This window comes from Mixophyes fleayi, chromosome 2, assembly GCF_038048845.1.
Source record: "Mixophyes fleayi isolate aMixFle1 chromosome 2, aMixFle1.hap1, whole genome shotgun sequence".
Taxonomy (NCBI): Eukaryota; Metazoa; Chordata; class Amphibia; order Anura; family Limnodynastidae; genus Mixophyes; species Mixophyes fleayi.
Genome location: NC_134403.1, coordinates 39,862,328 through 39,884,915, shown reverse-complemented (window position 1 = coordinate 39,884,915; position 22,588 = coordinate 39,862,328). Strand labels below are relative to the sequence as shown.

General features: G+C 40.3%; 1 protein-coding gene across 5 annotated transcripts in view; it reads right to left on the bottom strand.

Moving 5' to 3' along the window:
• ELMOD1 (ELMO domain containing 1) overlaps nucleotides 1–22,588 on the bottom strand; it is a 140,176-nt gene that overhangs the window by 35,319 nt on the left and 82,269 nt on the right. For 2 of the 5 annotated variants that reach the window (XM_075198828.1, XM_075198829.1), the window contains exons 8-12: nucleotides 19,528–19,596; nucleotides 19,103–19,126; nucleotides 9,965–10,015; nucleotides 8,203–8,336; nucleotides 1,290–6,958 (exon numbers count right to left, since the gene is read on the bottom strand). In XM_075198828.1, the coding sequence (XP_075054929.1) occupies nucleotides 6,786–6,958; nucleotides 8,203–8,336; nucleotides 9,965–10,015; nucleotides 19,103–19,126; nucleotides 19,528–19,596 (451 nt within the window). In that variant the 3' untranslated portion in view covers nucleotides 1,290–6,785. Of the gene's footprint in view, nucleotides 1–1,289; nucleotides 6,959–7,791; nucleotides 7,933–8,202; nucleotides 8,337–9,964; nucleotides 10,016–19,102; nucleotides 19,127–19,527; nucleotides 19,597–22,588 lie in introns of those variants that run through there. The other 3 variants (XM_075198833.1, XM_075198832.1, XM_075198831.1) reach the window with 3 other exon arrangements.

Genomic DNA, 22,588 nt, shown 5'->3' with positions numbered 1-22,588 from the left:
TGTAGGGGTAAGAGTCTGATTTTGGGAAGACCAGTAAGGGGGGAATTGCAATAGTCGATGCAGGAGATGAGGATTGCATGAATTAAGGTTTTTGCAGTGTCTTATGCAAGATATGTGGGTATTCTGAAAATGTTCTTTAGATGTACTGTATGTAACATGATTTAGTTATAGAGTTGATGTGGGGAACAATGGATAGTTGTTAATGAAAAGATCTATTCTAATTATTATTCTAGGTGACACATACACTTTAAACGCTTTTTTCCTCGTTTGGATAACCCCTTTTCAAACTTATGTCCACTCTGTACAGCAAACAGTGTTGTTCGAGTTAGGTTGCTCTTCACCATCACCAATCAATCCCTTTAGGTAATAGCAGAATGTGTTTCAAACAAGTCTACCATTGTTAAACAGTAGCAGTTAAACAGGAGGGGATTCAGTTCAACACGACATGCCCCTAGAACAGTTCATGGAAACAGTCCATCGCTCCCCATAGAAGTGCACAGAGAAGCAAGCAAAGGTTGCTTGCCCTAATAGACAGCACATTTCATTGAATTGAATCTCCCCCTTAGTTTCAAGTGTAGGAACTTGCATAATAGTTCAAATCTAAAAGATCAGTTAGTATATTAGTCCCCAGGCTTAATTCCAGTACTTATGGAATACCTAGTACTAATCTGCTCAATGATTTTTTTTGCATATGAGCTACAATTAAAACAGTGCTCAGGACAACCAGCCGGATCTCTTCCTTCATCACCATGACCTGCTACGGTCAGAAGAAGGTCACATTCACAGGTCGATAGAAGTCCTCGGCCAACTGCATTTACCAACATGTCATGTAATAATTGGATTGACTTTGATCAGTTAATAATCGGACATGGGCGTTATTTCAGGACCCCAGATATCAGAGTGTGTGTGCAGGATAAGACAGCAGTTTAATAACCATACTTCATGTTAAATATGTAAAAATACAAAACACTGATGCCAAGTAGTCACCAGCAATATTAGGGGCAAAATACAACAAAGAAAGCTGGATTATAACCTGTGATCTTCTAGTGGAGACTCCCGTTGTTTGACAATCAGTATATGTGATGGTGTTATAGCAAAATCTGTGCACAATTACTGATCTCTCGTGAGCTGCAATTTTTTACATCCAATAAAATAAAGAAAGAAATTAACATAGCAGAAAAGATAACAAACACTAAAACGGACATAACTGGGTGGGTAACAACGCAATACTATCAGTTTGAGAAAAGGGTATTGTCATTTTGACATTGTGGATAAAAAAAGAAAGACAATTTTTTTTGGAATGTCATGAAATTTATTCAAGTGATTTCACAATCAGAAGCCTGAAATTCAAAAAAATGAACTCTAGTAAATGAGATTACACACTGCAAAATGACGGCATATTCAAAACGGACGCAACATTCAGTAAAAAAGCGTGACTATGAGTAAAACCCAAGCCAGTTCTCTAAGTCAAGGAGAAAACCTCAGCACCGTGTCAGTTCCCGTCTTATTTGTATTCCATAGTTCAATAATCCTAGTTTTATAAAGTGTGGTGTCCTCTTATAAAAACGTTAAATATTGCCTGGGTAATATTATAGTGACAGATTTTGCACTTCTGATTTTCATACTGAGAAACAATAAAGCCATATTGAGCCAATCAGGTTTTGTGTCCTTGTTGTGAAGGTGATACAAAAGCTAGTTAAGTGCTGAGGGGCTTATTTCATAAAATGGTGCTATGTGCACAAAGATACTGTAACCCATAGCAACCAATCACATGCATCCTCCCAAGAGCCCTACTTCTGAAGGACACTCTTATTTTATGAACATAGCCTATCAGGATGGGGACATGGCTTCAGCAAAATGGGGACGTAGGTGGGCCAGTCACCGGCAGTGCATATATAGACTGTGGGTCTTATTTTATCCAACTCTTCAAATGTTGGAAGGTATGCAATTGCTGGCTTTAGTTTTCTAATATGTACTAAACTAATGACCAATGTTTAATACAGAATATACTTGTATATATTGTACAGCTTTATAAGATAAGATCCAATTGTCACAATCAATTAAACCAAACAGGACAATGGTCTTCGTTATTGCAAAGTAGACAATTGCGCATTGGCTACTGGTGATCTGGATGAAGCCATCATCATTCAACTCATCAATTTAATGAATTTGAGCTGTTTGCTTTTCTCATTTCTAATCTTAGGATCTCCTGCATTCTGTGCCGTACTCTAAGGGTCATTTACAAGCTGCAAAAGGTCCGGATCTGCAATGCATCTTTATACTCGAAAGTGAGCTTATTTTTCTGCCTAAGGTGTGCGCTCACTTCATGGTCCTCAGGACCCCGGCCTGGAAAATCTGCTTCTAGCTGAAAATGTATGTGGTGCATACAGTATATATCACACCAGAATCTAAACATACAGCTCAGCTTATGAAATCATGAGCGTAAGGGGAAATTGGGACTGTAATGATTACGTGCCACTTTTGTGTTTTTTTTAGCATTATGTTGGAGTGCACCTAGAAATGCATTTTCTTTTGCAGAAGTACAATAGGAAGGTGCAGAAATGCCTCCCTGTAAGAGAATAGGACAAGACCTGATCTCCAGCACCTCAGAGATTTTGTGTAAAGAAAAAAAGGCTGTGCACCCAATCGCAAACCCCTATGAATCAGTCCCTGTCCCATTGGAGCTTACAGTCTAAATTTCCTACCACACAGACAAATGTGCTAGCGTCCATTTGGCCAGAAGCCAAATAACCTACCAGTATGTTTCAGGAAACCGGAGCACCTGGCGGAAACACACACAAACAAGGGAGAACATACAAACTCCACATAGACAGGGCCCTGGTTGGAATCGAACACATAAGCTCAGCGCTTGCAGTGAGTTAGCAATGCTAACTACTGTGCCACCATGCTGCTCCAATTGATCTCATTTAGATAATTTTATCACCTAAAACAAAATCACGTAGAGTGCATACTTTAGAATCCGTGCTACCATCTTGGCCAACAAACCTATGTGCTTACCCGTAAAAAGGGATCCTAATGAGCAAAATTAGGGACCTGCCATTACAAAGAAATGAGCATTTGCACTTTGGTTTTTCCACCTTTGCAGTTTGTAAGTTAACCCATCACAAACTGATGGCTTCATCCAGATTTTCCAGTAGAGCACATGACCATCTGGCAACAAGGGCCAATAATTTGAGGCACAGAGACGATGAGAGCTATTGTATGATGTTTTCATGACTATAAAGCTGGTAAGTAAAGAAAATCAGAAGGGACAAGGGGAAAGTGCTATGTGGATGATAAGTCTAACAGGAGCACAGAATTTGTTTGGGTATCCATCAGAGTGGGGTCTTTGCCAAAGATGTTGTCAAGCTATGAATCTTCAAAATGGCTGATGCTCTCTGAAGATGGAAAGCAATAACGCCCACATACAGACATGACTGAGCCTCTGTGGATGTCTTTGTTCTCTCTCTGGTAGAAAATCTTTTACCACTAAACTTATCTCTAAGGAGTCTATTTGCTAAACTGCGGGTTTGAAAAAGTGGAGATGTTGCCTATAGCAACCAATCAAATTCTACCTGTCATTTATTTAGTACATTTTACAAAATGACAGCTAGAATTTGATTGGTTGCTATAAGTGACATCTCCACTTTTCAAACACGCAGTTTAGTAAATATACCCCTATGTTTCTTATAATATTTAACCCACTTGTATTTCCATTGTAGTGGTGATTTTAGACAGGTTCTGAAATTATTTTATTCATCAATGCCACGTGTACATCTCATTCATTGTACCATAACTGCCAAATAAAATAGTTCTCAATGCTGCATTTAATCACATTATTCTTGCAGAAGAAATATTCTGCAGCGTTCAAAAATAGGATATATATCTTTTTGAAATATGCAAGTATTCAAAGTAGTCAATGATCCATAAAAATGTAAGTTTGTTTGTAAAATATATTGCTTTACATCAAAGTTTACTAATGGAGAATTTGTTCTCTGACAAAATAGATTATTCATTCAGAAAAGGGTCAAGTAAATATTATACGTGTAACATACTGCAATATACTGTGAAATGTCTGGTTAAATTTCAGGTTGTAATACACTAAAATATAATTCCGAGTATTAAATAAACGTGCACCAGTCTACTACACACAATGGAAGCAGCCATTTTGTGAGTGGAATGTTATCACCGATGTTACTAATTCCCAGGATGCACTTTTCATAGATATGGGTCCAGCCCATAAAATGGCTGCCTGTACGGAATGTAGGTGACCAGTGCACGTTCAGAAGCAATCTCATCCAATTGGTCAGCAGATATTCAGGTAATTTGTTGGTCATGTCAAATCCTGTCACTTTATTATGGCATATGACATTTCTGCAGTCTTTAGCTCATTTGCTGTAGGTTAGCATATGTGCTATTTGCACTTTTACCAAGTAAATTATTATTCATTATTGTGTTTTCAGAAAATCAGGAGAAGGTTGATTATTAAAAGATGTGTCATAAGAAGTGTATTGTCTACACAACTACTCCAGTAAACAGTTCCTGCCTGGTCAACATGTGGCTCTCCGGGTGAAACTGCCGATAGCAGGCAGGGTACTCTGGGACTTGTAGGGGTATATTTACTAAACTGGGGGTTTGAAAAAGTGGAGATGTTGCCTATAGCAACCAATCAGATTCTAGTTATCATTTATTTAGTACATTCTACAAAATGTCAGCTAAAATCTGATTGGTTGCTATAGGCAACATCTCCACTTTTTTAAACCCGCAGTTTAGTAAATATACCCCCAGTAGTCTCACAACACCTGGAGAGCCACAGGATGGCCAGGCCTGATGTAGTTGCTGATTTACAGCACAAACAGAACTGGTGTAAGTGTAAGGAACAAAGGACATTTTGCGTGGGTCTATATCTTTAGTGGGCCAGTAATAAATATTTAAACATAATACAAATCCCACTTAATACTGAATTCATATTTAGTTTTGAGACTCTGACCTTCTGCCTCTCTTATTTTCTAGTCATTTTCCTTTTTAGAGTGGAGCAGTCACCTTAATACAGAGGGCATCACCGCATAGCAAACTGTTCAACCCCATATTACTATAGAGCTACTTTTATTGAAACTTTTCCTATAATACTGTTTGGTTGAGCCTCAGTTTAGGGCTTAATTTAAAGAAAGTGATAGGATTAAAAGTATTTTATTATATCACTTTGAGTTTCCCTAGAAATACGTCAACAGGAAAGGGTCCAATTAAAAGTATAGCAGAAGTTCCGAAGAGTAGAAATGGCCGTGGGCCCCACCCTACAGCAAGGAATCAAAAATCTCCCTCTCTGCACCTGATCCATACATTGTAAGGAATGCACTCCCTTAACCCAAGCAGATTAAAGTGCATGATAGACGGTGCCCTACTACTTTCCTGTTCATACACTACAGCCAAAAGCAAGAACAGCCAATTTCTAACTATTCGCCTTTACAATCTATCATGGACTTTAATGACGGCCGTTTGCAGACTGATTTATTCTGTCCTCACCTTCAATATCCTATTTCTCATTGTTACTTTCAGTAAAACATGAGACAGGCCTGAAACGTGATTCTTCACATAGGACAGAGGCATCACTTACTAGCTTGGTTTATGCCAGGATTATCTCTTTAATGGGAAACATTAAATAAAAGAGATTGTGAGCCGTGTTTATGTAAAGGGGTTTAAAGAAACTATATTTCTTTCTATTATTCTCTCCACCCACAAAACGTGACTTCTAATGTTTTTAAAAGCCACAGGGAATTTTTTGAAGGTCTTGGAAGAATCTTGAGTCTACTCATTAGTTAACACCTCTGACATATATGTAGGGATATGTAAACAAAGACGGTAAACAACCTGGCCCAGCATAGGCTGGAGGTAAGAAGAAACCGTGGAAGGTAACGTGTAGATGAAAAGAAGATACTTCTTTGAACTGCTTGAAAATAATTAACAACAGTCAATTTGGAGAAAGATCTTTTGCATGGTGATTTTAACCTGAAACCGCTTGCACAAAACTGTGGGTTGAAATCACATGCAATCAGTCTGACAGATGTGTGGCAATCAGTCCACTATGGAGATGTCTAAATATGACCTAGTCTCCAACAACTGTTGGCCCAATCTGGGTTGAGGGGTGGGTAGAGCTATCACAGTTGAAGTCAGTTTTGATCTCTGGTTCCATGAATGCAGCTGCATTTCAAAATTGTTCCTAACGGGCCCCATTTGTCAAAAATAGACACGGTTCCTCTTTAATCAATGAAAAAAATTGTTGAGGTTAGTGCTCTAATATTTATCACCTACATATGACACATTAATAAGCTATATTTAGACTGTAGATTGGAGTGAGGCAATGTATATACAGTATACATGTATATACATTTAAGACATTTCAATTATGTAAATGTAGCATCAGGTCAGTAGAAATATTAGGGATCATAAAATGCTTACAGTACAAGAGTTGGCTTGTTCAGACACCAACCTAAACTTGACAAATACAACTCTTCAAATGCTTAACTATGAGAAAGAAAAAAAAAAATCTAAAAAAATAGAAAACTCTTATGTCAGATGAAAATATAACACTGCGTAATCCGCAATATGCGCAACCATCGAATGAGGAAATCCCGGCAGCCCGCGAGGGCCGAGGGATTTGTTTTTATAATAAAAACAGAGATGAGTACTTTACCAAAAAAGCATGCATACAATCGCTGTGGTCATACAGCACGGTCGTCATGATCATGAACACAATAGTGAGGCAGTGATTTGGAATCATAGAATGACTACACGTTGACCAAGCTTTCCGAGGCTGCAAAGTGGGGACACAGCGCCATGTCCGTCTTCTGGAGCTGCTTCAAGATCCGCTTGTGAAACTTGTTGCGTACGCGATTAAACTCCATTATGTCCACGGGGTCTTCTTCAATCCAAAATTTATGAAACTCGTGCATGAGGAAGCCTGGAAAGAAACATTTTAATGGAATTGAGCTGAAAGAGAAGCATCACACAACGCCACATTTCCACAGGCAATATAAGTGTATTACTGAACTATTGAGCTTTATTGTATCACTATAGTTTATTCCAGTACCTTATGTATCAAGGTAAACAGATATAGATTACTCCTTGCAAGCCCTTCCTATAGAATGCTGCCTAAATGCACTGATGAGTCCCACCTCAACCTATTTCAAGCAAACAATATAAAAAAAGTGTAAGAATCTGGCGCAAACTTTATAAAGCAATTCAAACCATATAGCGCCTGATTCATGGACGCATTCTGAATGCAACTCGCGTTCAGTATTATACACAGGTATTTAGGCTTTGCATACTCATGAATTCAGCAAGGCAGGGATCTAAGATACGTGCGCTGTTGAATTCGTGCATACATTTGCTGACTATCAATTGCTACATAGGATCATGCCAATGGTGGAACTACCGTCACTACAAGGTACGTGCACGCTACAGGGTGTAGAGGTGAGGGGGTGGGAGGCTGTTCAGGAGAGTGGAGCAGCATCAAAGGGCCCTGCATCAGATTTGGCTATAGGGCGTGACCGTGTTCCGCCCCTGGATGGTTCCTACACTGTGCTGAGTTAACACAGGGAGCATAACAGTAGGATAAATACTGTTCCTGTAAAAGAGACGTAATCCAGATAAAGCAGCTGCATATCACAAATCATTTACATGAATAGAGCACTCAACAAAATTATTATTACAAACACACACAACAAAAATAAACATTTATTAAGGTAACAATATCCAAAAGTGGATATTCTGAAGAGTGACAGTAGGGGGGTTATTACAGTGAAACTTTAAAGAAAAACACTTTTTATTCTGCTTTATCTTCAGATTACAATTAGATTCAGTAAAAGATGGGGAAAAAGTCTGCTAAATAAAGTAACATTTAAATCCGATAGAATCTGATGTTATACCATGCTCCTGACGGCAGCAAAATATAATGTGTAAATAAAGATTTTAGATTTTTATATTAATAACACATTAACTTGGTTACTTTCAAAAAATATCCATAGAACAGTGATCACATCCACACCCTAAATTATTAGAACGTATAAGAAATGTATAAAGCCCAGCACAATATTTCATCTGACGCAGGAGAGCTACCATCGCAGCACACGTCCATTCCTCAGTAGAAGCAGGAGTTACAAATGCATAAAAGGGATAATAAAGGGATGTGCACTAAATACTTACAGAATGTTTGCTGGAAATGATGCAAGGATGGAGCTTCCGGGGCCACATTGTACAGATGGGTCTTCAGGGCCCCACTTATCAGCAGGTTGTAGGCCAGATCAGTGATGTTAATCCCAACAATGGCGAATGAGTAACTGTACGACAGGAAAGGATTAGTTTGTAAATAGAATTTATATGCAAGATATTACAGAAATGCCCACCTCATTGGTACTCAACAGTGTCAATCAATATTAGCTGCAAAGGTCTTTAAATGAAAATCTCCAGTTCCTTATGTTACTACCCTCCTCTAAGTGGCAGAATTCTGGTTTCATTTGTCTGGGTCCCAGCAGTTTCCAAATAACTCGCTTCCACCGACTATGGTTAGATTTCTCTTTTCCGTGACGACACCCAGTAAAAGTTGCCAAGCGCAACAATTTGATAGTGCTGATTTGACAGCTCTCCTTTGGCTTGATAGATACGGTCCAATCAGAGTTATCATAAAACTACAATAGGTGGTGTATTGAGTTAAACATCTCCAGGGTGACCTATTAAGGAACTGTGAGGGTTTCCGGACACGAGACCCCTGTGTAGAGGGACCCTGCATCCATTAATGATAAATAGATAACTCTAATGTCAATCTAAGCCCTGATCAAAAATGTTAACCTATCCAAAGTTTTAAAGGGGAACTCCACCTTTCAACAAAGTTACCGTAATAGCAGATTTTCTTATGTTTATTGCCCTTAGATAAAACAACAAATAAAGTGTGCTCCTTTGAAACTATTGTATTCACATAGCATATATGTTGTTGTGTCTAAGGGCAAAGACAACTAAACAACTATACCTAAAAAGACAATTTTTTTTCTAAATGCAGAGTTCCCCTTTAACCCTGGTCCGAACTTTACTAACAAACTTAACCCCCATCACTTCCCAAATTCTAAAAATGCAGAAATACGGTGAAAGCATAATTTGGACAACTAGGAAAGAAAACCAATTGATAATATTTCAGAATACTGTTGCTAATTACCCATCAAGTGTTACACAGTGATGGATGCCCGTGGCTTGAATTTATGAAGGTCACTTAGACCCGCCCAATGGCGGCAGGAGTAGAAAGACAACGATCTTCACATTGTTTATTTATTTACATATTAATCTTAATGATTATTTCTATATTATAAACATTTAATAACATAGGGAGAAAGTAACCCGAATTTCTATTTCTATTTATTTAGAATGCCCTAGCGCAGTGGTGGCTAACCTGTGACACTCCAGGTGTTGTGAAACTACAAGCCCCAGCATGCTTTGCCAGTAGATAACTAGCTGATAGCTGGCAAAGCATGCTGGGGCTTGTAGTTTCACAACACCTGGAGTGTCACAGGTTAGCCATCACTGCCCTAGCGCCTGGGACCATATGATGTATATAACACACCACATTGGGTGGTTTTATTTACTAGAGAACCACAATAATTCATGGACAGGTACAGTTAAAATAATATCTTTATTAATGCATTAAAAAAATTCTCAAAAGCGACTGGTTTTGGTAAAAACTGCTGTTATCTAACAGACATAAAACATTTTATAAAGAAGCATAGACAGCAACGGACGTGGGGAAGGGGAGGTGCAGCTTAGAAACCAAATGGCATTTAAATCCAGGTCTAAGAGGCGCATCTTAGTATGACCATAGCCCAAAATTAAGTCTGCCTCTATAGCTAGTGTTGGCCCTATATTTTACGATAGGAAACTTACAAAGAGCAACAGGCACCTGTGTATTCTGTTATAAACATACCCAATGGCCTTGTCAAACTTTTTCATTTCCCATTCTGTTTTGCTGATTTTACTGGAAAGAGAGAAATTAAATAAATTTAAACAAACAAAAAAAACATATAATGTCACATAACTATTATTATATTATGCATAATAAACTCTTAGAAGTAATTTGATAAAAAAATAAACATAGATTTCTTTCTATATTTGTAACACTAACTAACGAACTAAATTATATTGTAAAATACGCTCTACCTCAAACACAGTGCTAAAAAAATGCTGCTATTCTGGACAAATGATTATGTTTATTAAGGATCAAATATCTAGACTTGCAGGGGTATAACTAGACATTTGTTGGCCCCGTAGAAAATCTTTGTAAGGGCCTCTATGTACTGTACATAAAGCAAAACATTTCTCAACTCCTTTGGCTTACTGAAGCTCCCTTTACTGATTAGTCTGTGTCTTCTCTTATAGTTACCAACAGGAAGCATACAACACTGTTAACCAATCACAAGCTTCCTTTTGAGTTACTATGACAGTAGTCATTGTCTTATCACTACAAGGAGCTTCAGTAAGCCAGAGGAGATAACAAATTGTCTGCAGATCTAAGCTGCTGCACAGGGCTTTGGCAGAAGAGGTTGGTCCCATAGCAGCTGCAATTTCAAGCTGAGACAATGTTTTACTTTGCATACTGAACCTCTAGTAATGCTACATATTCAAACCCTGGTTAAGAATATTAGATTTGCATCAATTCACAGATAAATAATTCTATGAAGTTTAATAAATAGATCTTTTTGTAAAAGATGTTATCATTGAATAATAAAGATGTTATAGTGAGTGTACTCAAAATAAAGCTTACTTAATTATGATAATTCAATCTACCCACTCATAGCAATACAATTATTTTCAATTAGTGGGCTACCAACATTTTCAAAGTCAGATGATCAGAATTTCTGAAACGTTTTCGAGTAAAATCTTTTGTGTGCTACACACATAGCAATAATTATAGGGTCTAATCAAATGAGATGGCCATAGCAGAAGTTACATGTGCCTCTGTGATCCTTGTCAAATAGGCTTCCCCATGTTTTACACGAGGACGCTATGGGCAGAGAAACCCAGCGAATCATATTACCGGTGGGGATTACCTCCGGTGCTTGTAGAGTGTTGTCAACTAGGTAGTGTTCTAATGAACGGATTCCATGTGATTCATCCGTTTCAAGTTCTATCCCCTGTTCCTGCTAATAATGACCATTTAATGAAAAGTGCCTAATTAATTGGGATCTTGCCCTATTTTGGGTTCTCGCCTCCCTCTGTGTCGGAGTTGGTGATGCTGTCTCAGAAGACAGAAGAGGAGCAGTCACCATTAATCACCATTCAGCAAAAACACCACAATCTGAACAGAATAATCAATATATCCAATAATGATCTGATCAATTTCGACTGTATTATTATTGGGCGCTGTGGTCGTTATGGGGCCCAAAATCGATGCCAAGACTATTTGTATGTCCAGCATAATAGTATAAAACATTGGTGACGGACATCATGAAGACAACGCCATTAGAAAATATGCTAAAACAATTATCCAATCATTATTGCGTAAAAATGAATACAGTTTACAGGGTTTTCCCGTAATTACAAACTAGTCGGCTATTCAAGAGGGAGCTGCAAGCCTCTGTGGCCCTCCAGGACATTGGGAAATGATTTGCTTTGGCTCGAATTTAAAAACATATGTAATATTATTGTGTATCAATGTTTACTTAACAGTGGGTTCTTATAACACTAAATCCACAGTCCAACTTTCGATATATAGTCCAAGATTTGTGATATACTTACCTAACTAGAAATATATCATAGTAAATGACCAAATTACTATGGAATTTCATGATCACATGATAATCCTGCGCCTTTACAACATTTCTACAGCAGGCCGTCATGTGCAATGCACAGATTTTCTTTCTGACTTTCCGATAAAGATGTTGTGCCAAGTGAACTGCTTCACTTAATTACTGCTGAGCAGGGGCATAGGCCAGAAAAGCAGCATCTCAGACAGACTAATGGCTTGTGATTTATAATGCTTTTATGTTATGTACTGAACATGATGTGTGGGCGGATGGTCTGACATTTGCTATCATTAGAAACAGCAATTCTATGTCAAGCAATGCTTAATAGACCCATCTTTTCTAAGCTATAGCTTGGCTGAAGTGGTACAAACAAGGTTATAGACGATTACCTTAAAGGAGGATTCCACCCAAAACTTAAAGGTTCATTCTTCTATTTAGTACTTTAAGCAAAACATTCATATTTGCCACTCTAACATAGACTTGCGAAATTAGGACTATATAAATATATATATATATATATATATATATATATATATATATATATACATATACAGGGCCGCCATCAGGGGGGTATGGGGGGTACTCTTGTACCGGGCCCGGGGTCACCAGGGGGCCCGGCGGCTCTCTTATATTTTTATTTATTTATTTTTCATTTTTTTTTATGCATGTTGTTTTTACACCGACCATTCCAAGGGGGCACCCCGTTGGCCGACAGTGAAGCAGTCCTGGGGGTAAATGTATCAAGCTGAGAGTTTTCCAGCGGGTTTGAAAAACCAATCAGATTCTAGCTGTCATTTATTTAGTGCATTCTACAAAATGACAGCTAGAATCTGATTGGTTGCTATAGGCAACATCTCCACTTTTCAAACCCGCCGGAAAACTCGCAGCTTGATACATTTACCCCCTGGAAGTAAATCACCAGGCTGCTTTTACTGAGGGTGGGGGCTGCAGCACAAGCAGGAGGGAGAGAGATCCCATGTAGCTCAACATCCTGGAGCTCAGATAGGCTGCTCACAGCTCTTCTATTACCCAATGAGGAACGGACAACATCAGTGTGAGAGGTGAGTTGACTCACATATAGGACTACAGAGCAGTTTTTAGTGTTTGTAGTGTGTGTCACAATTTGAATTGGGGCACTACTGTGTGGCATATTATCATCTGGGGAGACTACTCTGTGGCATATTATCATCTGGGGAGACTACTGTGTGGCATATTATCATCTGGGGACACTACTGTGTGGCATATTATCATCTGGGGACACTACTGTGTGGCATATTATCATCTGGGGACACTACTGTGTGGCATATTATCATCTGGGGGCAGTATTGTTTGGTGTTTGGTGTTATATGAACTGAAGGCACTATTGTTTGGTGTTATATGAACTGGGGGCACTATTAGGCACCCTCCCCCTAGACGTTGCTGTACACGTCCTTCCGGCAGCAAGCTGCGGAACAGAGTATCCCTCGCTCTGTGTCCCTGGGTGCACACCCTAATGAAGTGTTCTGCGCACTCCTATGGGTAAGTGCCTTGAACTGAACAATCTGAGACAGTACTGAGCTAATATCAGATCATCATTGGCAACAGAATTTCCTTGTGGAGTAAATCTGCTTGCCAGCCTACTGCGTCATCTTTCTATGTCTTATAACATCCAAAATTGTATTTCATCCTCATTATTTGGTAGTATTTAAGGATTTTATACTTGTTACTATGAGACCATGTTACACGTTTATGATCTGATTCTACTGCAGAACAGTGGTACTCTCACATCTGACAGTGCTGCTGTCCTTGCAGAATTCCAGCACTGGCATCTTTCTTATATTTCTCTACCTGGTCACTTTTAAGCAGGTACTGTAAGTAAATTCATTAGGTATTGAATGGATTATCTTGCAAATTTGGAAACTCACAGTTCCTTTCTGCAGAGCATTTACTTATTATTTTAACTCTTTATCATCATCATCATTTATTTATTTATTTATTTAAATAGCGCCAATATATTTCATAGCGCTTTACAATTGGGGGCAAACACAGTAATAAACAAACTGGGTTAAACAGACAAAGAGGTGAGAAGGCCCTGCTTGCAAGTTTACAATATATGGAAGGCCCTGCTTGCAAGCTTACAATATATGGAAGGCCCTGCTTGCAAGCTTACAATATATGGAAGGCCCTGCTCGCAAGTTTACAATATATGGAAGGCCCTGCTCGCAAGCTTACAATATATGGAAGGCCCTGCTTGCAAGTTTACAATATATGGAAGGCCCTGCTCGCAAGCTTACAATATATGGAAGGCCCTGCTTGCAAGTTTACAATATATGGAAGGCCCTGCTTGCAAGTTTACAATATATGGAAGGCCCTGCTCGCAAGCTTACAATATATGGAAGGCCCTGCTTGCAAGTTTACAATATATGGAAGGCCCTGCTCGCAAGTTTACAATATATGGAAGGCCCTGCTCGCAAGCTTACAATATATGGAAGGCCCTGCTCGCAAGCTTACAATATATGGAAGGCCCTGCTCGCAAGCTTACAATATATGGAAGGCCCTGCTCGCAAGCTTACAATATATGGAAGGCCCTGCTCGCAAGCTTACAATATATGGAAGGCCCTGCTCGCAAGCTTACAATATATGGTTTAAATATTATGAACATGTTGTACATCTATATGGAACACCAGCATTTTATTCATGCATATTAGTCCCTGTGTAGATTACAATATAATTTACCTACCACATACTCGCACACGTGAGGAGCAAGTTAGTCAGAATTCAATGCTTGATGGTATAGGAAGGGGTGAGGGACCTCTGAATGAATGACTTTCTTATAGATAGGAGGCTGGCATGGCCTGTCTGTGCGGTGTGTCAAATGTCTTTTTGTTTACACAATATAGTCACACTCCTCTTACATGGCAGTTTTCAGTTCTACATTAATAAATACTTGGGGTGTAGCACAATACTTTATAACCTTTCTTTGTGTCTGCTTACTGTGACTCCCCCTACCACTGCGTGTTCCGTTAGCCTCACCCGCCACTGATAACTGATGTGGTTATGGATAATCGAGTTAATCCCGCCTACTTTTGTGTTGGATCAGCCCACTGTCTGGTCCCGCCCATGTGAGGCCACTTCCAGAATTTTTTCCAGGGCCACTCTAAGTTCCCAATCCGCCCCTGAGTGATGGTGTGGTGTGACCTGACGTCACACTGATGTTCCCTCCGCCGCTGTAAGACCAAGGAGCAGCACCTGCAACATCTGGGTAAGTATATTTTAAAGATATTTTATTATCACCTTTTTTTTTACTTTGAATTTTGTAGGAGATTAGGCTTCCAAGTATGATAATGGGTTAAGCTGTATATCTTCAGGGATATGAGGGATAATAGTTATTTTCTCCCTTAATGTCATAAATTAAGTTTTTGTTGTTATTTTTTTTTGGGGGGGGGGGGGGGAGACATTCACCAAGAGGGGTGGGGGCATTCATTGGGGGGGCCCTGCCTGTTTCATTTGTACTGGGCCCCACGATTTCTGATGGCAGCCCTGTATATATATATATATATATATATAGTCAAGCATGGAGGAAGCACTCAATACCAGAATTAATGCAAAATAACAAAAAAAGTAATTAGTTAATGCCACTGTGTAAGGTTCATATCAATAATTAGTTCCCACATGTTCAAAGTACTGACTTTCTTCAGGAGACCTGTGATCTACTGCATACCTCTCAAAATTAAGACCTAGGACAGGGGTCCTCAAACTACGGGCCGCGGGCCGAGAACATTTATATGGCCCACCGGCCGCCATCTGCTGTCAGTCAGCGACTGACAGCTACTGCTCCGCGCCCCCTCTCTCCGCAGGTGTCGCCCCCCCCGCCGCCCACATAACCACTCCCAGGGCCGCTTTGGATTCGTTATCTTTGCCTTCCAGGACCTGACAGTCAGGTCCCGGCAAGGCAGTGTATACAGCAGAGTTAAAGGGGCCGGCCCTAGCCTATCAGGGACCGGCCCCGACATTCACTGACTGCTGGGTGGCTGGCTCCTCCCCAGGAACCAGCCACCTTACTAACAGAGCCGCGCGCGCGGATCAGTCCAGGGCTGCTCCGTCTCTCCCTTCCCCTTTCCCAGATGCTCAGAGCCTCTTCTGTCTCTTGGTCTCCGGCGGGTGCTCCCATCACACAGAAGCTGACAGCTGCAGGTCCCTCCTTGCTCAGCGCCTAGAACAGCACCATAATCAGGTATGTATACATTTTATTATGTGCAATGTATTTTTTATTACTACTATGTTGGCACTATTTTGAACCTGGGGGCACTACTGTGGGGCATAAATTGAACTTGGGGGCACTACTGTGGGGCATAATTTGATCCTGGGGGGCACTACTGTGGGGCATAATTTGATCCTGGAGGGCACTACTGTGGGGCATATTTTGAACATGGGGGCACTATGTGGCATAAATAGAAAATGTTGGCACTATTGTGGCATAATTTGAACATAAGGGCACTATTGTGGCATTGAACCTAGGAAATTACTGTGTGGCATAATTAGAACCCGGGGGTGCTATTGTGGCATAATTTGAACCTGGGGGCGCTACTATGTGGCATATCAATTGAGGGTACTACTGTGTGACATAATATGCACTGCCTTAATCCAGCTCTGCCCGCCGGGTGTTTATGCCGCCGCTGCCTGTCTGTCATATTTTTTTACATGAGAAGGACGGTCATTGGTGGAAGAGGGAGAGGGGGCGGCCGCCGCCGATTGGCTGGCCGCCTGAAGCGCTGGATCATGAGAATTGTTGTCCGGCTGCAATCTAGCTTCAGGCAGTGAGCACAATAGTCCGGCCCTCCAACGGTCTGAGGGACAGTGAACTGGCCCCCTGTTTAAAAAGTTTGAGGACCCCTGACCTAGGAGGACAAAATAATCCCTTACCCATATCTGCTCTTGTGAAATTCCCATGTCACGAAATCCAGATAGTTGGGATGGGCTTGATCTCTGCTTGAGTGACAGCTTATTCCCAGAGAGGTGCGAAGTATAACGGAGGAGAGATATTCACCAGGGATTCCCACAAGGGAATATAGTCTTAGCTGCTCTCAACCGCAGGTCGCGGTCCTCTAGGGGGCGCAAAACAGATAATTCAAATAACCATGAAGTAACTGTAAGGCAGGATGAAATGTTGCCTCAGGTGTGTGGGAATTCAGCTACAGGACGGAAGCTGTGCGATGATCAGCAGTCTAGCCACTAATCTCGGCCATGGTATCTGTCCTCTGAGGAGATGGTATTTAGGCACAGTGTCAGTTACCTTTTTGGCACACTGACTGGAACACCCCTCCACTTAATTTAATAAAGGCTGTGGCCATATATTCTCCACGCTGCAGGCATGTGTGTCTTTATTGGCAGTGCGGTGATCAGCGGTATGAGCTGTTTTGAACAGAGGGGCATAAGCTCTCCTCATCTAATGTTATATTATAGTGCGTTAATAACCTGAGCTGAATAAAGAAGTCGTTAATATGTTCCACCAGAGTTTTGACTAATTATGTAAATTAGTTCATAAATGAGCTGTGGCCCTTCTCCATTATGCAGATGCAAGTGTCCTTGTTTATGTGTTCTGTTATTGGTTAATGTGCGTTTAATTACAGTATGAAGATACCATGTTTGTGTAGGAAATAAATATTTCAAGAAGCACATTGTCCTGGTGATTGTCTTCAAGGGAAACTATTATTAAAGTATGTTCAATGTCAATACACACCTTTTAATTAAGTAATGTAACTTTGTTTTTTACAGATAGACATTGAAGCTCTATATAGATTGACAACTATCCTTTTGAAGTTTGCAAGTTGCAATGTTGAATCAAAGGGTTGATCTTGTTTCTTGGTTGCACAGACCACATATTCTGTCCAATTAAATAATAAATACGTGATTAAATTTGATTTCTTTTTGTTTTTCGACCAATGTGTATGACTAGACACGTAATCATTATCAACTCTTCCAACCAGGTCTGCATGTGTGTAGTCAACATTATTTTACTGGTAATTTTTAAGGGTTTTCCAACTTATGCAGTAATTTTAAACGATAACCTCTTCTATGACTCCCAACAATGTAGGATTTTCTTTTAAACTCCGCCCTCTGAGTTGCTGAAAATTAGGACTGTCTGACAAAATTATGGACAAGTTTGTGACTTTTCTGAAAACCCCTTGGACCTTACAGTCACAGAAGTGGGACGAGCAGGACAAAAATATATTTACTTATTAATTAGCTGCTACTCTATTACTATTGCATAGGTAGCATAGGCAAACCGAGGGAGGGGGGGGGGGTTCCTAGTGCCTGGAATCCCCCCTCCCCTCTCCCAGCCTGGGGTACTGTATGTTTGAGGTGGCTGGACCCTACCCTGAGACCAGCCACTTTGCAGTTTGTGTGCAGATTGTTTCTGTCTGCACAGTTCACAGCCATCTCTCCCCAACAAGTATTGAAAGCAGCAAGAACAGGTAGGAGAGAGCAAGACAGTCTGTCAACTGTTCTGACACACTCAGTCAGGACTTTGTTCTGATTGTAGGGACAGTTGGGAGGTATGTCCCGCTTCACATGGCTCTGCTCGAAAAGGGAGAGCTGTGTGCACCTAACAGTAGTGCACACAGCATTGCCTGTGTATATGATGGGGATAGGAAGAGTTGGAGAGCAGCCAAGAACTGTCTACAATTATAGCCACGCCCCAAAGAATGCTGGCCACGCCCACTGGCGGTGTTCCATGGAAACCCCTCTCTACAAATCCTGTGTTTGCCCCTGGGTAGTACTACCGTACTATAGTAGAGATTTCAACACTGTACTACGAAACGTCATACAGACATTGAATTTAAGCAGCTGACAAAGGGTTATTTTACACTTTTTGGTAGCCTGCGATTAATTAGCCTGAAACAATAATTGTGGCAAATTCTTCAATTAGCGCATGCTACATTTCCTTTTAGTTTTTTTTAAAAAAATCAATAAGCATTAACAAGAACTATTCCACTGACCACAGATCCTGTACAAAAACAGAGCTACAAAACTACAAACACCACAATATGTAAAAAAAAAAAAAAAAAAAAAAAAGCACACATGATTGGAAAACGCACTGTAAAAGATGCAATCCTGCTCAGTGGAAATAAAATCAACTCTTTGACCTATGTCACTGTTTACCAATAAAATCTACAAATATATAAGCAGAAATATAGTATGAATGTCTAATGTTTAGGTATAGTTGCTTTACATGTCCTACATCAATTGTTCACATCATGTAACTAGCTGAATGGGAATGCATCTTTAGTGATAAAATGAAAAACTGATTTTCAAAGTAATATTGTAAAAATATATACCTGAGGTCCTCTTTACTGACATCCCTTTAATTGCAAAACATAAAAAGGAAACAAAGTACAAAAAAAACTAAAATAATTTGTAAAAACATAAATTTGCACTAAATAAATCAGCACAGCGACATCATTTCAGCAGGAAATAATAGTATGCAGCATGATATCGAAATTATATTGAAGGGAAGCACTGCTCTATCATGTGATCGGTTCAATAGACCACAACATAATGTGCTTATACAGCAAACACAGATGTTGCCCAGCAATTAGCCCTGCAAGACAAGGCTAGTACATCTTACTTTCATTATTAATTGATTACAATGTAAATAATGAGTCTCCACCTTTAATACAGTAAACATTTCAGCTACAGTAAAAATGCATAATCAACTTTAGAGAAACAATTCAACACCATAACACAAAATCTCCATCTTTACCTGCACTTTGGCTGCAGGGAATCAGAGAGTATTTGGAGAGCTGAAGTAGTATCTCTTTCTGCAAAGTATCTAAATAGAACAGTAGGAAAATAAATAAACATTGTAAAAACGGTTCATAATATAACATCAAGTCACACATAGACATTTAAAGGTAAAAGCAATATTTGTGATCACATTTTGGGCCCGATTAATTTAAGCACACAAAATGAACATATTGTGAGTTTTTTAAAAAAAACAAACGTACTTCGGGCATACACATGTCCGTATTCAACAAGGAACAGCTCTGAAGATACATCTCTTGTTGGATATGGGTGTAGGTACACTCTGCTCAGACAGGCAAGACACTGCAGGATACGTCCAATACATCATACTTGCCAACTCTCCCGGAATGTCCGGGAGACTCCCGCATTTTGCGAGAGTCTCCCGGACTCCCGGGCGAGTGTGGCAATCTCCCGAATTCTGCCCACTTCACTAGGAAGTGCCCCTCCTAGTGAATGAAAATAACGCAAATTTGTTCGTCCCGCCCCCCTTGCGCCCCCCTCCACTGGCTGGCTCCCGGAAGGGAGCTGAAGAAAGTCGGCAAGTAAGCAATACATATGTGGAATATAAAGTCCCATCAGAATGCAAAGAAAGAATCAAAAAGTATTCAATTAATGTCACCTGTTAATAATATAGGGCCTGATTCATTAAGGATCTTAAATGAAGAAGTTTCTTATTTAAGTCTCCTGGACAAAACCTTGTTACAATGCAAGGGGTGCAAATTAGTTTTCTGTTTTGCACATAAGTTAAATACTGCCTGTTTTTTCATGTAGCACACAAATATCAACTTTACATTTCAGTGTACAAATAAGCTATCAAGTATTTGTGTGCTACATGAAAAAACAGTCAGTATTTAACTTATGTGCAAAACAGAAAACTAATTTGCACCCCTTGCATTGTAACATGGTTTTGTCCAGAAGACTTAAATAAGAAACTTCTTAATTTAAGATCCTTAATGAATCAGGCCCATAGTCATTAATCATAAAACATTTAAGAAAAAAAAATGTTTTTTTTCTTTTAATTTTTTTAATATACATTAGGATGCTCTTAATGTCTACTGTACATGAAATGCATTTTTACAGTTGCTCACTCATGCTCTAGCATGTATAGGCGTCCGTCATCACTGTCACTCGGCACATACACCTGACTTGTAGCGTGTGCAAGTGATATGACAGAAATACATGTACCATCTCTCCTCCTGTTTCCTTCACTTCTAACTCTGCTCTCCAGCTACCTTTCCCCCCACCCCTCTGGGGGTCTCCCCGTCATCCACGCCCTTCCTCTTGGGCTCCAGCGCTTGCTGGTCTTCCCTCCCCCTCTCTCTAGCTGTGCTTTGAGCTTACTGAGTTACTGTGCTTATTGTTTACTGTACCGTGCGGTCCCACCTTGTATTGTACTTGTTTGTCCCTGTACGGCGCTACGGACACCTAGTGGCGCCCTATAAATAAAAATTAATAATAATAATAATAATAATAATACCATTGTGATGCCCGGAGCTTGAATCAGACACTGCTGAGTCCGCTCGAGCTTGGCTCGCCCTCACTATAAACTGTGCATACGCCCATTCCCATCTCCGTTCTGCCCTTGAAATCATAGGCAGTCGTAAGGGTTCTTTGCGCTCAAAGATAAACTGGATATTCTTGTGTTCACTGGTCTACGGGCCAGTTTTGGGCATGCGCAAGCGATTTTACACAAAACACAGCACACTGGCTGTGTGTGTATGTTTGTGGTTTGTTTTTTAAAAGGATCATGTATTTATTTGTATACATGGAATTAAAATTATTCAAAATTGCAAGGCCAGAAATATATTTTCAGGTGTTCATGTGTTCTGTAGAGTGACCCAAAATTAAACAACGGTTTTAGTATAAGTTCTAAGGCTAACATATCAAAAGTTACAGAATGTGAATCTCCCATCCAGGGGCGGGTTGGCAAATTTCAGCCTGGGGGGCGCACAGGCGGCCGCAGCACATGACACGCGATGCGGCGGCGTCAATGATGACGTGGCCGCATCGCGTGTCATGTGGTGCGGCCACCTGTGCGCCGCTGGTAATATGCACCGCTTGCATCAACGGGGGGCGGCCGGCCCAAACAGAGGTTAGACTGAGTGGCCCGGGGGGCCGATTCCTCCCTGCCCAGCCCGCCCCTGCTGCCATCACATATAACCAGGGTTTGCACCTATATGGTGGGGGGACCGGGGAAACCAACCTATGTAAGCAGAGAAAACCCATCTAATTAAATTGTGAATGAGGGGAGTCTTATCTGGGCACCCCCATTTGGCCAGTGTTTTGTGAAGGGGGCTCAGAACTTGTTTAAAAAGGAAACAAATGTCTTATCCCTCCAATTTTCATTTTAACTTTACTTGGTTCCCTATACAGCTTTCACTACTCCTGATTCAAGTAGGCTATGATGCGAGTTGTCTTCAAGCTCCATGTCCATCCTCTACAATAGTATAGTGGGTAGAATCCGGGAGGGAGCCCTTCCAGGACTCCCAGAAATCTCTCCCGGACATTACAGGGAAGTAGGCAAGGAGAGAGTATGAAAGTATCGATCTAATCCGTAGCTAAATGCACCTTAAAAATTGTCTTTCCTGTATTAGATTAAGCATATTACTCAGCTAATTCACAAAGTTAACTCATAACGTACATGTAATTTCAAAGACTTTCAGCTGGGAAAAAAATGTTTGTGCTGCCATAGAAAACAATACATAACCACACTACAAAGTAGAAATTGTAGACTTCACATGCTCATGGCACTTACTGCAAGCAAACTAATAATAATTCTTTATTAATAATAGCAACTTTCTCCCAATACGACGACTCCAAGCATGTCACATTGTTGCAGAGGCTATTAATGTGGAGCTGGCACTGATAAATCATCGGAAACATAAGCTGCCCCTAAAGACTGGGCTGCCCCAGGCAAATGCCTCCTGATAGGGAAGACTTTATTGAAGGGATTATCACACAAATGACAAGCTTCTAAGAGGCTAGCTGTGCAAACAGCGAATAACTCTATAGAAAAGTCG